We start from the raw sequence: 16307 nt of genomic DNA on the forward strand, positions 1-16307 counted from the left end.
CCACCTGAACATGTTACTTATCTATTCTGTTACCCATGTATACACAGAGCTCGATAATAACATAAATTACCTACAGCTTTTCTTGTGATTAGCAAATCATGAAACGTAGGTAAAAGTTTTAGTGCATCAACATTTGGAAGGGTTCGACTCATGGCAGCTATTCATCATAGTAACAACAATGGTAATAGTACTAGTAGCAGCAATAGTAGTAGTAACAGTAGTAGCAGTAGTAGAGCAGTAGCTCTATATCTTTATTATTGAAATGCTCTCCCTCCCCTACCTCCTTTCACTATAATCAGAGCTACTAATACATGAGTGGGTCCTAAGCAAAGTGTGAAGGATGATAATCATAAGACTCGTTAACACTTCTTGAGGACATGCTCTAGGTCAGATGGTATATTCAGGGCATGAAATGTCTTTACTTGTGTAATCCTCAAATGGAATCCATTGAATAATGCTAATGATTAACATTCCCATTTTACAGATGAAGAAACTTAGGCAATGTACAACTTAGCATAGATGAGCCAAGCCTTGAAGACAGATATTTTGACTCTAGAGCCAGGCCGCTTAAACACTATGATATATTGTCACTAAGGACATAGGTGGTTTCCTGCCCTTAGTGGTATCAAGCCCTGAACACTCCATTTGGAGACGGACTGTATAAGTCAGACTGCTCAAATTAGCTGGCTAGTGTTCAGGCTTCCTCTTTGCTTTAAGCTGGGCTGTCATTGGCATTGATCCTCAAATGCATGTCTAAGTTAAAGACGGAGAGAAGTTACCACTCTGGCAGAGCAGATCTAACATGCCTGTATATTGGTGGTGGGTAGAGAAGGTGGTTGGAGAGGGGAGGGATATTGACCCAAAACCTTTAGAGGAGATACTGGGTATTACATATGTATGTCTATGTATTCCTGAAATAATGGCAGGATGCTTCCCCCGCCCCTCCTTAAGTCGACAAGAAAAACTTAAGATTCAAGAAGCGCAGCCAGGGGCCTTCAGCTGAGGGATATCTGATACATTGTGCGTGTTTTTCTTCAAGGTGGGCTATTGTGTTAATTTTCTAGGAATGCTGTAATCAAGGATCACAGACCCAGTGTCTTAAACAACAGAGCTTCTCACAGTTCTAGTGGCTAGAAGTCTGAGACAAAAGTCTGGGAGTGTTGGTTCCTCCCAAGGCTCCTGAGGGAAGGATCTGTTCTAGACCTCTCTTCTTGGATTGCAGACCTCTGTCTTTTCCCTCTGTCTTCACATAATCTTCCCTCCTATGGAAAAGCTGGCCCAAATTTCCTCTTCTTGTAAGGACACCAGTCCTATTGGATCATAACTCACCCCAATGACCTAATTTTAACTTAATTACTTTTTTAAAGACCATATTTCAAAATACAGTCATATTCTGAGGTACTGGGGGTTAAGACTTCACATAAAAATTTGGGGGAGAACACAGTTCAGTCCATAAAGATGAAACAGCAGATATACCTCACGTCATAGAGTTTCTATTACCCTAAAGTAAGGCATGTACATTGGCTAAGTCGCAAGTGACAAGTGAGCCTTGAATTAATTATGGCACCTTTTAGGGAAATTGAAAATTACTTTGTGAGTGGAAGACTTAGGTAATGTCATTGTGATGTGAAAGACAGTATCTAATCCTGGTCCTTGGTTTCAACTAACTGGCCTTTGAGGAGTTGTGGGAGAGGCTTTGGAAGTGGGTCTCTATCATTTTGCAAACTGAAGATGTTGGGATCACTTATTCAGGAAGATTTCTCATGATCCTCCTTTCCATACAACAAACTGTCCAATTCCTTTGGGTTTCCCTGGGTCGTAGCAGTGTTGGTTGGTGTGCTCAACGGCAAATGCTTGGACTTTCTTCTAGTAATAGAAGCTTTAGAAACTTTGATTTAGTCCCTGTGGCCAACTGACTGTCCACTCTCCACCTGTTCCAGAGATCTCTCTGCAGCATAAGCCAGCCTAAAGTACCTTAAATTACTACAGGAACAGACATGGTAAAGAAATTTATACTGTCTGGCCAGAAACAGTTACAGACTCTGTTGTTGCTGGAATGAATTGTGTTCCCAGCTTACTCCCACACTGTGAAATCCAGTGAGTGTGTAACAGTGCTGGCCCTTACTGGAGCCATAAATTAATCCCTCTCCCATGCTGCTTAGCTCTCATCTTCACTCTAGCAACCTTTCTTTGCCTACTCAGGGCTCTCCAGCTTTCTGATATCCAGCAATGGTCCAGTACTTTCAAAATTCTTCTAGCTGTGTCTTTCCCCAATGACAGCACAGTGTTTCAAACCTTCAGGATCTTCTAGGCTCATCCAACCTTTATATGCATATCCTCACTGCATCCCTCGCTCTCCTGGAATGTCTCAATGATAGAAAACCCACTGTCTTGGGCAACAACTCATTTCATTTTCGAATTACTTTCAGTTTTTATAACACTCTTCCTTTTTTGGAAACATGATTTTTGTTCTCTCTAAATCTCATGCATCATTCTTAGTCTGCTGTCAATCAGTCATACTCAATCAGTTTAATCCATCTTCTACTTGACTGTCATTGCACATCTGGAGACAGCTGGAAGGCCTGGTCTGAGTCTTCTGTGCCTTAGGTTGGGCACTATAGTATCCGACATCTTCAACCATGGTTTTAGGTGCCATTATTTGGCCTTTTTCATTTGGGCCTCAATTCTCTGAGTGGGTCCTACTGGCTATTAGTGGATCAACACTGCAACATGCTGAGATTCCTCTTCACTTTTCATGGTTCAGATCAAATGCTACTTTCTTTGCAAAGCCTTCCTTAATGCTACCCAAATTCTCATATCACCTTGTACTTTCCTGTAACACTTGCCACAAGGTACCATAACTATTGAACTATTGGTTTATATGTATTTTTTCTCCTGCTATCTTGTGGACCTCTCTTTGACTAGAGACTTTATCTTAATCATTACTGTATCCTGCATTCCATGCTCAGAATAGGGGATTCTTATTGGTTGCTTTACTGTTTCAATAAACTGAAGTTAGAATTCCAAGTACCAAGCTGGTCAGAGAGGGTAATGTCTCTGTTCTGGGAGGTTTTTGATGTTCCTCAGGTCAGTCTCTTTGGGGGAAATCCTGGATTGTTTATATTTAAATGGTCCAAGCCAGGCTGAGAGATGTGTGGGGAGTAGAGTGTAGCATGGCATACCTCTAAGACTTCCTGGATGCCTCTGGATGTTCCAGTGCAAATCATGGCTTGTAGCTCCAGTGTCAAATTATGCCTGGTTTCTGGAACCCTCTACCCCAGTTAATGAAGCTTGACATTAGCTGTCTTTTTTTCTTTTTATTAAAGGGCGATTGATCATCAGGCTTGCTTATTTGCTTTTCTGGATGAAAGTTGCAGGCCACTGTTACCAATGTCTGACTCCTTCCCAGAAAGAATCAAATATACCAAACCAAAATGTATCTCCTCTTCCCCAAGGCACATATTTTCTAAAAGTGTTTGTTTGTTTGTTTGTTTGCCAGCTTGCTGTTTGATTTGCTTGCTTGCTGATATTATGGGAACATAATTCTGAGTATCTTTTAAATCCTAAATGCATTGGGGGCAGGTCTCAGGTCATCCTGAGATAACACTTTCTCTCCAACCAGTAAACAGGGCAAGGGAATTTGAACTTGACTCTATATCTTCAGGGCAAGTCTACTAAAATCTTCTTGCAACTGAAATATGTTCTTCAAGGGCTAGAAAGGGTTCATTTTGTTCATTTTCTCAAACCTCCTCTCCATGATGGCTGTTGTTTACCTACCTATTCCAGATAATATTAATAGATATCTATGCAGCTGTTAAAGACTCTTCAAGGACAAAAACATCCCTCAAAATTTGCTCTCACCCTGATCTGTAAATAGTTCTTATCAGCAACTGCCTTTTTATCTTAACATCGTTGACTAAGTTCAGTATTTGGAAGATGACCTGGTGGTTTACATACCTCAAGACCTCTCAACAATCCAGACACTGAGATGCTACTCAGAGTGGGATTGTTCTTTTTCTTTTAAGATCAGATGTTACAGTTCCTGTAATAGTCTAGCATGTTCATTGAAGATAACTTTGCAAGTTTGCTTCACATGGTATTTGTCATTTGGTGTAGTCTAAAAGCAAATTCTCAGGCATAAATAAATGCAGTGAGAGAGTTTTTCTCACCTTATGTGGGAGTGGGGAGCATATTGGAGGGTCATGGTAGATATTCAAAAGCTTAATCCTAGGTTTTTGGGTCATGGAAGGGAGATTGCTGTCTCACTCTGTACCCTTGACATGTAAGTGGGAAGTATCAGAGACATTTCAGAGGGACAAACAGTAAAAACTAAATAAAAGTCACCCTCTGATGTTGAAATATAGAATTTCAAAAGGTAAAATCACTTTACAATAAATGTATGGAATTTGACCCTATGTATATTTTCTGTCTTGTGTTAGCAATATTAATCAGAAAAGATAGCTCCATTGCAAGAATGGTTAAGTATAGCTGGGACAATGTCCTAATTATATGGCCAGTTTTGCAGGAAGGAACAATGACTTCCCAAACCTGAGGTGCTGAATCACTATCAGAGATAAAAGCATGGACATTGATTATGATTCAAGGTGCAGGAGCTTATTTATTGTGCTGTAAGCTTGTTAGACCTGCCTGATTCCATTGCAATTCTTAAGGTTGTCAGTGAGGCTCTGCCAACCCACTAGACGGGAGGCCTTTATGGAAGCATCTTCCTTTTTCACCAATAAACAAGGCGATAGAGGGTGAATGTTGCCCTGAGAATTGGAAACAAGTTAATTAAGATGCATCTGAGCTTGAGACTGTCATCTAAGGAATGCAGCAGTTGGGAGGTGAAGGTGGTGGGCAGCGTCATTGGATAGTTAGTGCATAAACAGTTGTCAAGGCAAGGAGAGAGGGTGTTGTTTAGTATTGAAATCATGTATTCCAGATGTGGGCATTTGGTAGTCAATCTGCTCTGAAGTGACATGCTACTGAATCTTTAAAGGGCTTCAGCCAGGGAGAGCAAAATCTGATTGGGCAAATTGCTAAAATATTTAAAGTGCAGCCTGTTAAAGCTTTTACTGCGAAGAGCATCACGTCAGAAGTTATAGTCAGAAGGAACGAGTAATTGGCTTTCCATCCTCATGCCAGTCAGTCAGCATGAGGCTCTATTCCTATTCCTTCCTCTTCATTGCCGAGGCTAATAGCAACCCTTTGGGGGGTGTGTGTGTGTGTGTGCGCGCGTGCGTGTGCAAGCGCTGGGGAGATCGAAAAGCTGGTAATATGAGAGGAAGAGGAGTGAGGTAGACTTTAAAAGGGAGGCTAAATCCACAAAATGTTAGGAAGACCATTTAGGAAAAGAGGAGCTGGGGAAAGGCAGAAATGCTCCCTGACAAAGGTCAGCTGCACTTCCAGATGCGGGGTGGTGGTTTGGGGACAGTTGTCTCTCAAAGGATGGATTCTGTAAGCAGAAGAATGGCTTTCAGTGACAACCACTTCCTCTGCATCTTTCATATCCTCTGAGATGTAATTCAGGGGGCACTTTCCATTTATAATTTATCACATTTTCCACTTAGGTTTTCCTGTCCTTTTCTCCCCAGGCATGACCCCTTGTTAATTCCTGGCAATGACCAGATTGACAACATGGACTCCAATGTGAAGAAGTACGACTCTACTGGGATGTTTCACTGGTGCGCGCCCAAGGAGATAGAGAAGGTCATCCTGGTGAGTGAGGGATTGTTCATCTGATGTTGCCCGCTTCTGCCCTGAACCACATTTGCTGGGAATGGGGTTTCCCTAGTGGGACAGTGGGATAATACTGTCCCTAGTCCTAATTATTTTTGATGCTTGAAATTCTGAGCATAGATTGAAGCAGCTAGACCTCTGATCAGAGCATGAGCAATATTCAGAATTTTCAATCTCTGCATATATTGGCTCCTCATAAGAGTGGGTGATCACGTGCTGTGGGAAAGGCATGGTGGGAGGTGGTATGAACGTAATTCCTGTGGCCATGGCGCTGGTGTCAGAGTCTGCCTGTACCAATGATTAGCTGCATGGCTTGGGTAATTCACTTGACTTTTTGCACTTTGGTTTTCTTATCTGTAAAAAGATGAGATGAGAATGACCCTAACTCATAGGGCTGTAGTGAAGATTAAAATCCAACATATGACTCAATAAAGTTACCTCTTATTCTTACTATTATTAAATGTTGTGAGGAAAGCTGAATGCTGCCTGTATTGTTATTGGTTTATAGCAATGTTTTATATTCTTATAGGCAATAGCCTTGTGCATCTGCGAGCTTTCTTAGTGCATGTCGTAGACAGGCAAATGCATGATGATGCATGACATAATGATGACAATAATGAACTATAGTCCCCTTGGGGAGGCTGGGGCTCAGAGCCCTATTTCGTGTAAGGCTTGTGAACATCTTCATAGCAGCAGTGGGCTCACCCAGTCTCTCCCAGGAATGTCAGCGTAGATAACAATCCATTCTACTCTCTGCCCTTGTTCTATTAGCAGCTTTGGGTCTTAATGCCTACATTGGTTTTCCTACAGTTTATTGTCTTGCTAATCCATGAAAAATGGATTAATAATCAGGAAAGTCAGATGGAAGGGTTCTTTCTCCCTTGGGCCTCTAATCCCCAGATTGGGATTGGTCTGTTCCTTTCTGTCAGCCAGGAAAATCCTATCATTTCTGATGCCGGGACCACCCTTCCTAAACAAGGACTCTTCTGGGTCCTCAGAATGGCTGTGTATGCTAACACACTGGACTTTCCCCTGTGCTTTATCTATGTGTATGTGTGTTCTCAACTTAATTATAAAAATCAGCATTAACAGCCAATACAGTATCAAGCTGGAGGCTGTCTCAGAGGTGGAAAAGTTGCAGGCAAGAGCACAGAAAGTCAGAATTCTTAGCAAACAGCCATTGTCCAACTGACCGGGAGTGCAAATGGTTCTACTTGCAAAGCTGCTTCACGTATGTACATTCTTTTTGTTTTGTTTTGTTTTTCTTGAGACAGAGTCTCGCTCTGTTGCCAGGCTGGAGTGCAGAGCCATCTTGGCTCACTGCAACCTCTGCCTCTCGGGTTCAAGTGATCCTCCTGCCACAGCCTCCTGAGTAGCTGGGACTACAGGTGCACTCCACCACACCCAGCTAATTTTTTAATATTTTTAGTAGAGACAGGGTTTCACCATGTTGGCCAGGATAGTCTCGATCTCTTGACCTCATGATCGCCAGCCTTGGCCTCCCAAAGTGCTGGGATTACAGGCATGAGCCACCACACCTGGCCATGTATGTACATTCTGATGTATTCATGGCACTTTTGCTCTGGTGGCCTAAACTTAGCCTGATGTTACCGCTTGTGGCAGGTCATAGGCTGGATGCCCTATCTGGGACCTAAGGTTTTAATGACTTGCCTGGATATTGGTGTAGTATGCATGCCAACTGATATTCGATCAACATCTGCCAGCATGAAAACGTTTAGGAGGTGAGTTACTACTTCTATGAAAAATAACATCATTTAACAAAACATCTCCAGGAGGCCTACTATGTGCCACACACTGTTCTAGTTACTGGAGATGCAATCCCTGACAACGACTGCTCTCACAGAGCTTATATTCTAGCAGAGCGGGGCCGGGAGAAGAGGCGTTATCTCTAGGTAGACAAATGAGTACATAACAACATTTCAGATATTTATAGGATGCTTTGAAAAAAGTAAAGCAGCATTGTAGGCTAGAAAGAGACTGGGAGGTGCTGTTTGGAAAGTATGATCCAAGAAACCCTCTCTAAAGTAACACTGGGCTGGAGATGAGAATGACAGGTAGGGCCAGCTACATGAGGATGCTTTGAGGTTGTGTACTCACTGGGTACAGGAAACTAACTACTTTGGGGATTCAAAGATATAGGAGATAGTCCCAATTGTAATTTCCTGGATTAACTAGAGAGAAGTTATAAAATGTAACCCATGAAACAGTGTATTTAAAGGTAAGTGGTAAGAGGCACAAAATGCTATTGAAATGTAGGGGAGAAGGACTAGGGTGTGTTGAAGTGGCCAGGCAAGTCCCATCAGATACACACAGGTTGTGCTTGGGTTGGGCCTGGAAGGATGCATGGGAATTCCAGATACATAGAGAAACAAATGGTCAGTTTCTCTAGTGTGCCTCAAACCCAGCAGAATCAGACACACCAGGGCTGAAGCTCTAGAATTAGGACATTCATAAGGTTCTCTGGGTGATGTAGCTGTGGCCAGTCTGACGATGGGTGTTTTGATCCCAGATCGAAGTTCCTGGGGTCAGCATCTGTGCCTCGGCCACTCGGCTAACTGTGCCTTCTCCACCTCCCTAGTCTAGAATTCACTTCCACCCTGGGCCCAGTTGATACTCCTCTGGCTTGTTGAAGGGAGCTAGCCTCCCAGGTGACCTGGCCAATTAAAAATAATGAGGAACCCCGTCACATAACAGTGCATTATAGACTGGTTGGCTCTCTGCTGTTGGCACCCAGGCACTTGCACTTCCATGCAGCCCAGATAACTAACTCCAGGTCTTCTGCAGGAAGTGGGGATATGTGATGTGAGCTCCCCAGTGGGTCTTCCTTGGTCACAGTTTCTAAGGCATTTCTTACAGCTTGTGTCTTCGGTTTCCGTGGACTGTTGCAGAGGGAAACCAATAATGGTGACAGCCCCTGCTTTATTCTAACGATCAGGTAGTGAAAGCTAGCTTCCTCCTCTCCTTGGGGGTTACTGTAATAACCCTGACATTGTCGTGAATTGCAATATTGGCATTTATACAATCAATGCAGCCATCAATTCTAGAGATTAAATCAAGCAGAGTTTGATATGTACAGTGGACATTAATATGCCTCCCCCAAAGCATTGTAAGCCACATGGGGCCAGCCAGGCATGCAGTGGGTGGACAGGGATGGGAGGCATTGGACAAAGGTCCACAGCTAGCCTCCTGGCCTCACTAGCTCAGTGAATCAAAGGACCAGCAGTGACCGAACAGTTGTATTTCCTGGGAAGTTGGGGTTCTCCTCTAATAGAGTGACTGTGTTCTTTCATTTGTCTGCTTTGTAGATAGAGGTTTGGAGTTGGAGGAAGACACTGCTCTGTTGCTCTTACTAATCTCTCTCTAGCCCCTTGTAATGATTATTTGGGGAGATCTTTTCTCCGAATGATGTAAGCAAAGCAGGCCCCTCCAGAATGTCCTTGGAAACTCCAAGGCAGCATTGGACAGGGGTCAGCAAACTTTTTCTGTAATAAGTCATGTAATGAATAATTTAGGTTTTTCAGGGTATAAGATCTCTGTTGCTACTGATTAGCTCTGCTGTTGTAGCATAAAAGCAGTCATAGGCAATACCTAAATGTATGAGCATGGCTGCATTCCAGTACAACTTGGTGGGAATTTGAACTTTATGTAATTTTCACAGATTATGACATAGTCTTCTTTTGATTTTTTTTCAACCATTTTGAAGCACAGAAACCATTTTTAGTTCACTGAACATACAAAAGAACATGGTGGGCCAGATTTGGCCTGTGGGTCGTAGTTTTCTACTCCTGGCTTTAGGTAGCATATTCCACCTGCTGATGCATGGACATCTCACTGATAAGTCTAGAATTCCAAACTCAAATTTCTCCAACTGAGCCCAGTGCAGGCATCTGACCATTTTATCATCATCTCAGCAAGCAGGCCAGAAAAGGCAGCTCATTTAATCAATAGTTTCATGGAAACGAAGACTTCTCTTTCCAAATAGCATAAATATTCCTTTTCCTTTTTATTTTACCTCCTGAAAATTATTATGAAGATCTTCTCACACGTATTTATGGCATCTCTTTCTTAAATCTTTTGTCAAAGAAGGTAGCAATGTGCATGGATATACATTTGGATACATTTATTACATAAATATAATACGTATACACATGCTCAAATTATAGCTTTGTATGGCACATATATAACATTGATGAAATAAACATAATAGCACATAGTAAGCTCTCAGCAAATATTTGCTTGATTCTTTGCCCAAATGATTTTTCCACTCCTTACGATAGCCCTACGCAGTCTTCTCTCTGACGCTTACACACTTCTCCCTGTTGCAGACTCGAAGTGAAGCCGCCATGACCGTCCTGAGTGGCCATGTCGTGGTCTGCATCTTTGGTGATGTCAGCTCAGCCCTGATCGGCCTTCGGAACCTGGTGATGCCGCTCCGTGCCAGCAACTTTCATTACCATGAGCTCAAGCACATTGTGTTTGTGGGCTCTATTGAGTACCTCAAGCGGGAATGGGAGACGCTTCATAACTTCCCCAAAGTGTCCATATTGCCTGTAAGTCCAAGGTCACATTATTGATGCCTTTTCTTCTTTTCATTCACAAAAGAAAATCCCAGATGGATATAATAGTTGTAGCTTTGATCATGCCTGTGCTTCTTCATCTGGGTATGGGCCTGAGGACTCAGCACTTCCCCTATTCTCTGTCAAGGAAAATCCAAACCCTGGGAGACCTTATTAAAAGGAATTTGCAGCCAAGTTCAGTCCATCATCAGGGATGAAGTTTAGCTTGTATCAAGTATATTAACCATATCAGTGTCTAAACACTCTCTCATTCCTGCCTATACAAAACCTAGAGCATTGTTATATTATGATGTTTATAGTAAGGGTTTGCTTACAGAACTATTTATAGCGTTATACTTACAGCATTTTTAATGCTTGAAGAAACCTTGATCTGTGCCACCTTCTGTTTTTAACTAAATAAATGCAAATAACAGAGTTCTTTATTTCTGCTGTACAGAAGGCCAACTCCTTCTGCAGCTCAGCCCCTAACCCCTGTTCGTTTAGAAGTGCCGCAATGTGTTCATGGTTGTGTTTGTGTGTGTGTGTGTCCATGTGTGAATGTGTGCATGATATTCTTGGCTGCAAAACATTAGGACTTCGGTCTGAAAAAACAGTCTGGGACTCCACAATTTAGTGTGAGGATATGGGATTTAGGAGTCATGTGATTAACTACTTCTTAATCATAATGAATGCATAGTCCACAAACTCTCAAAACATTGTAGAGAATTATGCATTTCAATGTTTGATGTAATTCTCTACATCACAAATTCATGCAAATCTCACCTCTCTTCCAAATATTTTTCTTGTAAGTTCACATCCCTAAAACTAAGAAACAGGGGCCGGGTGCAGTGGCTAATCCCTGTAATCCCTGCACTTTGGAATGCTGAGGCGAGAGGACCACTTAAGCTCAGGAGTTCATGAGCAGCCTGGGCAACATGGTGAGACCTCTTCTCTACAAAAAGTTTAAAAAATTAGCTCAATGTAGTGGTGCATGCTTTTAGTTCCAGCTACTTGAGACTGAGTTGGGAGGATCACTTGAGCCTGGGAGGTCGAGGCTGCAGGAGGCTATGAAAGCACCACTTTACTCCAGCCTGGGCAACAGAACAAGACCCTGCCTCAAACAAAAACAAAAACAAAAACTGAGGAACATGGATCTCTCTACATGTCAAGAGGTCTGGGTTTGTCCCACTTACAAAGCTAAAATCTATTATTTCTGTTATCAGCTTCCAAAACCTCAGAAATGGGGGGAAAAAGAGCCAAGTAATATAATTCATTAAAGAACACGTAAGAATCTATCCACAAGTAGTACTCGTTACTCATTAGATGCCACCATGTGTCTTTACATAATGCTGGCACAATAGGGACTCAATAAATATTTAAAGGAGTATGAAAAAGATCAGACAGTTATCTTTTGGATGCTGGGGCAAAAACCCACTGCCTTAGTGAGCACAGACAATTGAAAATAATCACCTATAGACAAACAGTCATACACAGAGGAGAGCATAAGCATATATATACTTCGCTAATTCCAGAAATATGGTCAATTTGATTATGTGATTCCATGGTTATCTTTCTATCATGTGCTCCTCCACATAGTCCCCTGACCTCTAAAAGTGTCTTTGTAAAGAGTTTATTATTTTACCAGGATACATGAGTCTGCGTGTGTTTGTGTGTGTAGAGAGATGGTTATATGTGTGATATTTGGTATTTGTGTGTGTGTGTTGTGTGTTTGTGTGTGTTTCCTCCTGTGTGACCTTGTTTTCTTTTTTTTTTATTTTGAGATGGAGTTTCACTCTTGTTGCCCAGGCTGGAGTGCACTGGCATGATCTCAGCTCACTGCAACCTCCACCTCTTGAGTTCAAGCGATTCTCCTGCCTCAGCCTCCTGAGTAGCTGGGATTACAGGCGTACACCACCATACCCAGCTAATTTTTTGTATTTTTAGTAGAGACAGGGTTTCACCATGTTGGCCAGGATGGTCACAAACTGCTGACCTCAGGTGATTCACCCGCCTTGGCCTCCCAAAGTGCTGGGATTACAGGCCTGAGCCACCGCACCTGGCTCTGTGCGCCCTTGTACATGTTCACTCATCTGTCTTCATATATGTGAATGAGCTGTCATCTTTGCAGGTCTTTTTCAAACCCTCCAAAATTTAACATACTCAAGCACAATAGATTTTCACGAAATGGGCCTTCACCTATGTCTTCACAGAGTTTATTGGTTAAACAGTACCCTGCCTATAGGGCCAGCCCAGAGAAACATAAGCGATTTCTGTGTATGTCATTTGTATTTCTTGTGGTTTGAAATCATGTGTGTACAACTGCACAGGGATCATCTTATATCACAATTATGGCTGGCTTCCCTACAAAGTGAAAATTAAGAGAATATGGATGCAGGCAATTGAGGCTTATGTACTGGCAAAATGATTCAGGAAGTCGATCAGACTTGTTTTGTACCAAGAGACCACAGGAAAAGAGGGCATTCTCCTTCTCTCAAAAAGATGCTGCTCTAGAGCCTGGAACTAGTTGTGTCTCAGCAGTACGCACAGTGCTAAATGCCCCTTCCTCCATAGTTGCACAATATTTTAGGGGCTGAGAATAGAATCATGACTACCACTGACTCATAAAAGAGGGTAGATAGGCTCCATCTCTGCAGCCAAGTCTCTTCTTCTCAAAGCCAGGTCTCCAGAAAGGCAGATTACAGGAGGACATTCACAGATAGGTGGTAGTTGGCAAACCCTTGGTCTACACAATCGGTGAGTTGAAGGTAACTCAGGTCACCACATAGGCAAAGAGGAAGCTAGATTCAGGCTAGAGGGCCAGTGAAGCTGGTGGCCAGACGGGAGCCCCAAAATGATGCTGCATGGCCACTGGGGAGCTATGACATGGGGTGGCCTGATGATTTTGCTGTGGCTCCACCTGAAGACACAGAGCATGTGGAGGCCATGGCCCTGTCCTTCAACTCTAACCCTTCTATTTTATCCTGTGCTTGCATTCCTGGACTCTGTTGTTACCTCCTGGATCCGGGATTTTTCCACTGTCTTTTGTTGTTATTTTTTATGTTAAAAAATCTGTTTACTGGCTTATTTATTTTTTAATAAGTATATATTTGTATATTTGTAATATACAAATATGTTCTTGTTATAAAATATTCAAACAATATAGAAATATATAAAGTCAAAAGCAAACTTTTCCCTCACCCCCACCAATCCTATTTCCCTTCCCAGAGGGAATTACCATTATTAGTGTAATGCGTATTTTTCCTGTGCTTTCCTTCCAAATTTACATACATTTATATATATGTAATTTTATTTTGTGGGATTTTTTTACATAAATGAAACTATACTTTTTTAACTGCTCTAGAACTTTTTTTTTCACTTCCCCCTCTATCTTAGAGAGGCTTCTAAACTGATGCCTGCATGGGCAGCCAGCTCTGCCTCTTTACCTCCTGCATACATTTTCATTGTGTGCATGTCCAAAAGTATATTTCACCATTCCTATGTTGTTGGACAATTAGGCCATTTCCTTGTGTACTTTTTCTTGCTGAAAATATGCAATAAAATTATATGACCTGAAGCTTAACTCCTTTCCATATCTCTTTTGCATTACACACATTAATTCCACTCCATCCATAGCCTCCAAATTGAGCCACATGTCCAGGCCCACCTCATCACTCCATGCTCACTGGCCATTTCCCCTTGGCTGCGTTGAAACTGCTGTCTTTTGCCTGAGACAGAAGTGACCTGCTATTAAATAAACAGGCACTTGAAACCCACCCCCTCGTTACGTTCTGAAAGCCAGAGGTTGCCACAGGACAGTTACTTAAATCAAGACAATTTCCAGGCAGGAAGAAGATGTAGAACCCTGGCATTATTCCTCTCCTGCGTTTGTTGTAATAGCTTGATTGAGTATTGAGAGCAAGCTTAAAATGCTGCCATCAGCACCGGCTACCCTTTAGATTAGCACACAGCTCCTATTCCCTTGAATGTAGTTAGGCCAGCTTAATGTCAAGGCATAAAAAAGATACTTGTTAAATAATTTCCCAAAGCTCCGACTCCATCTTTAATTTGTTTTTATTTTTTTCCTCTTTCCCTCTCCTCTCACTTTTGCTCCTTTCTCTCTCTCTCTCTTCCCCACCTCTGTTTTTTTTTTTTTCCTTTCCTCTATGCCAAAGGGTACACCATTAAGTCGGGCTGATTTAAGGGCTGTCAACATCAACCTCTGTGACATGTGCGTTATCCTGTCAGCCAATCAGAATAATATTGATGATACTTCGCTGCAGGACAAGGAATGCATCTTGGCGTCACTCAACATCAAATCTATGCAGTTTGATGACAGCATCGGGGTCTTGCAGGCTAATTCCCAAGGTAAGGACAGCCTGTAATACTTCTTTGCTGTGCCTACGGGGGACAGGGGCTGGCAAGAGGGATATCCTTCACTCAGTAATTCAAAGAGGCTCACATCAGCCTGCCTGGCAGTGAAACCTGCGGTCGCCGTGATGGCTTTCAAAGGGGCATCTGCTGCCTCTTCTTTCCGTTCCCGTGCAGGCTTGAGACCTGGTCACCCACATACAGACTAGGTTGCCTTTCCAGAGGATAAACAAGCCTTTAAATGGCCACCCCCTCAGCTTTCCCAAAGAGTGGCTTCATGACCAGTGTCATCATCTAAATGTCAGATCACTGAAAAGATGCTGGCTGCACAATTCTGACCGTTTCCTTCCAATATATGTTTTTGCCATTGGGCTGGGATGGGAGAGAAACTTTGCTATTGTTAGAACTGCCTCTAGGACTCTGCTGACCGAGGGATGGTAATCTCTGGAGAGCGGCAACTCTATGGACACTAAAAGTCATTTAGCAAGTGGTGACACTTGTCAGACCACACATTTTCCTATCGGAGGCAAAGCAGCCTTAAGTGACACACGTCTGCCTTCCTACTCTGCCCCTAGTCTTTTCTGTCATTTGCTTTGGGACCCTGGGCAGGTGGTTACAAGTAAAGATGTCTAGGGGTCTCAGAAAGGCAACACAGCAAAACCTTCATAACAAATGACCTCCGTAATCAGGATCTGGCAGGATAGGATGCAAAGCATTTTCCTTTGAGTGACACCTCCGTGTAGGCTTGCCATGAATTGGAGGATCATTGTTACAGACGAGCTACGAGACAGTGGCATTGGCTGCCTGATGGGGACCTGAATCCCATCAGCCCAGGATGGAAGGCTGTAGGAACACAGCCCATGAGAGCTATGGCTACTGGGATATGAAGCATCATCTCATTGATAGCTGGGCAAGCGTCTGACCTCCTTCCTGTTATGCTAGGCTTTCTAGAAACTCAGCTGAATCATGCATCCTGGATCTGTGAGCTACATTATCTTTTGTCAACTTGACATCACCACCACTGCCTTCTAACATTTGCTTAGCATTGCAGAAAAGCCAGGAACAATAGTTCCTAGAATCCTCTTCCCTGCATGGCTCTGGGCTAGAGTCAACTGGTGGGAGATGGGCACTGGGGTGAGATTTGGAAAGTGGAGGAGAAAGATAGGCTTTGATTCTTTGGAGGCAACGGCAGCCAGACCCTGGCCGACCCGGGTTCAAATCATCTCTCAGATGAGCTTTCTAGGAGCCAGTGTCTTCACTGCTAGGGACTGAGAGAGGGGCTGGGGCTTCCCTGAGGATCTTGAGATTCACAGCAGCTTCTGGTCAAGCTTAAGAGAACCTTCCCCTTTGGTGTTGCATGTGAAATGACTTCTGTCCTTCTGATATCACCTTGATACAGCCTGAAGCCTAATTTTTGACCTCTCCACACAACCATCCTCCCTGCCACACCCAAATCTAAATATTGGTATCCACCTGCTCAGCTGTGCCCGCAGGACAGCACAACGTGTGAAGGCCTAGGAGAGGCTCTGAGCTTACTCCCAGCTGCATCCTGAAGAGTCAGAGCCTGCCTCCTGTGCGGCCTGCCTAGGTAGCACAGGCAAGAGAGGATGTGAGAAGACAGCA

General features: G+C 43.0%; 1 protein-coding gene and 1 long non-coding RNA gene across 51 annotated transcripts in view; one reads left to right on the forward strand and one right to left on the reverse strand.

Annotated features, from left to right (window-relative positions):
* The window catches only part of KCNMA1 (potassium calcium-activated channel subfamily M alpha 1), a 755234-nt gene that overhangs the window by 674210 nt on the left and 64717 nt on the right, over nt 1-16307 (forward strand). For 49 of the 50 annotated variants that reach the window (XM_025395822.1, XM_025395829.1, XM_025395831.1 and 46 more), the window contains 3 exons: nt 5595-5718; nt 10086-10310; nt 14489-14681. In XM_025395822.1, coding sequence (XP_025251607.1) covers nt 5595-5718; nt 10086-10310; nt 14489-14681 — 542 coding nt within the window. Of the gene's footprint in view, nt 1-5594; nt 5719-7362; nt 7482-10085; nt 10311-14488; nt 14682-16307 lie in introns of all 50 variants that reach the window. The other variant, XR_003121084.1, reaches the window with a different exon arrangement.
* Nucleotides 1-16307, reverse strand: part of LOC112631186 — an 88650-nt gene that overhangs the window by 18551 nt on the left and 53792 nt on the right. The window lies entirely within an intron of this gene.

The sequence above is a fragment of the Theropithecus gelada genome, chromosome 9 (genome assembly GCF_003255815.1).
Source record: "Theropithecus gelada isolate Dixy chromosome 9, Tgel_1.0, whole genome shotgun sequence".
NCBI lineage: Eukaryota > Metazoa > Chordata > Mammalia > Primates > Cercopithecidae > Theropithecus > Theropithecus gelada.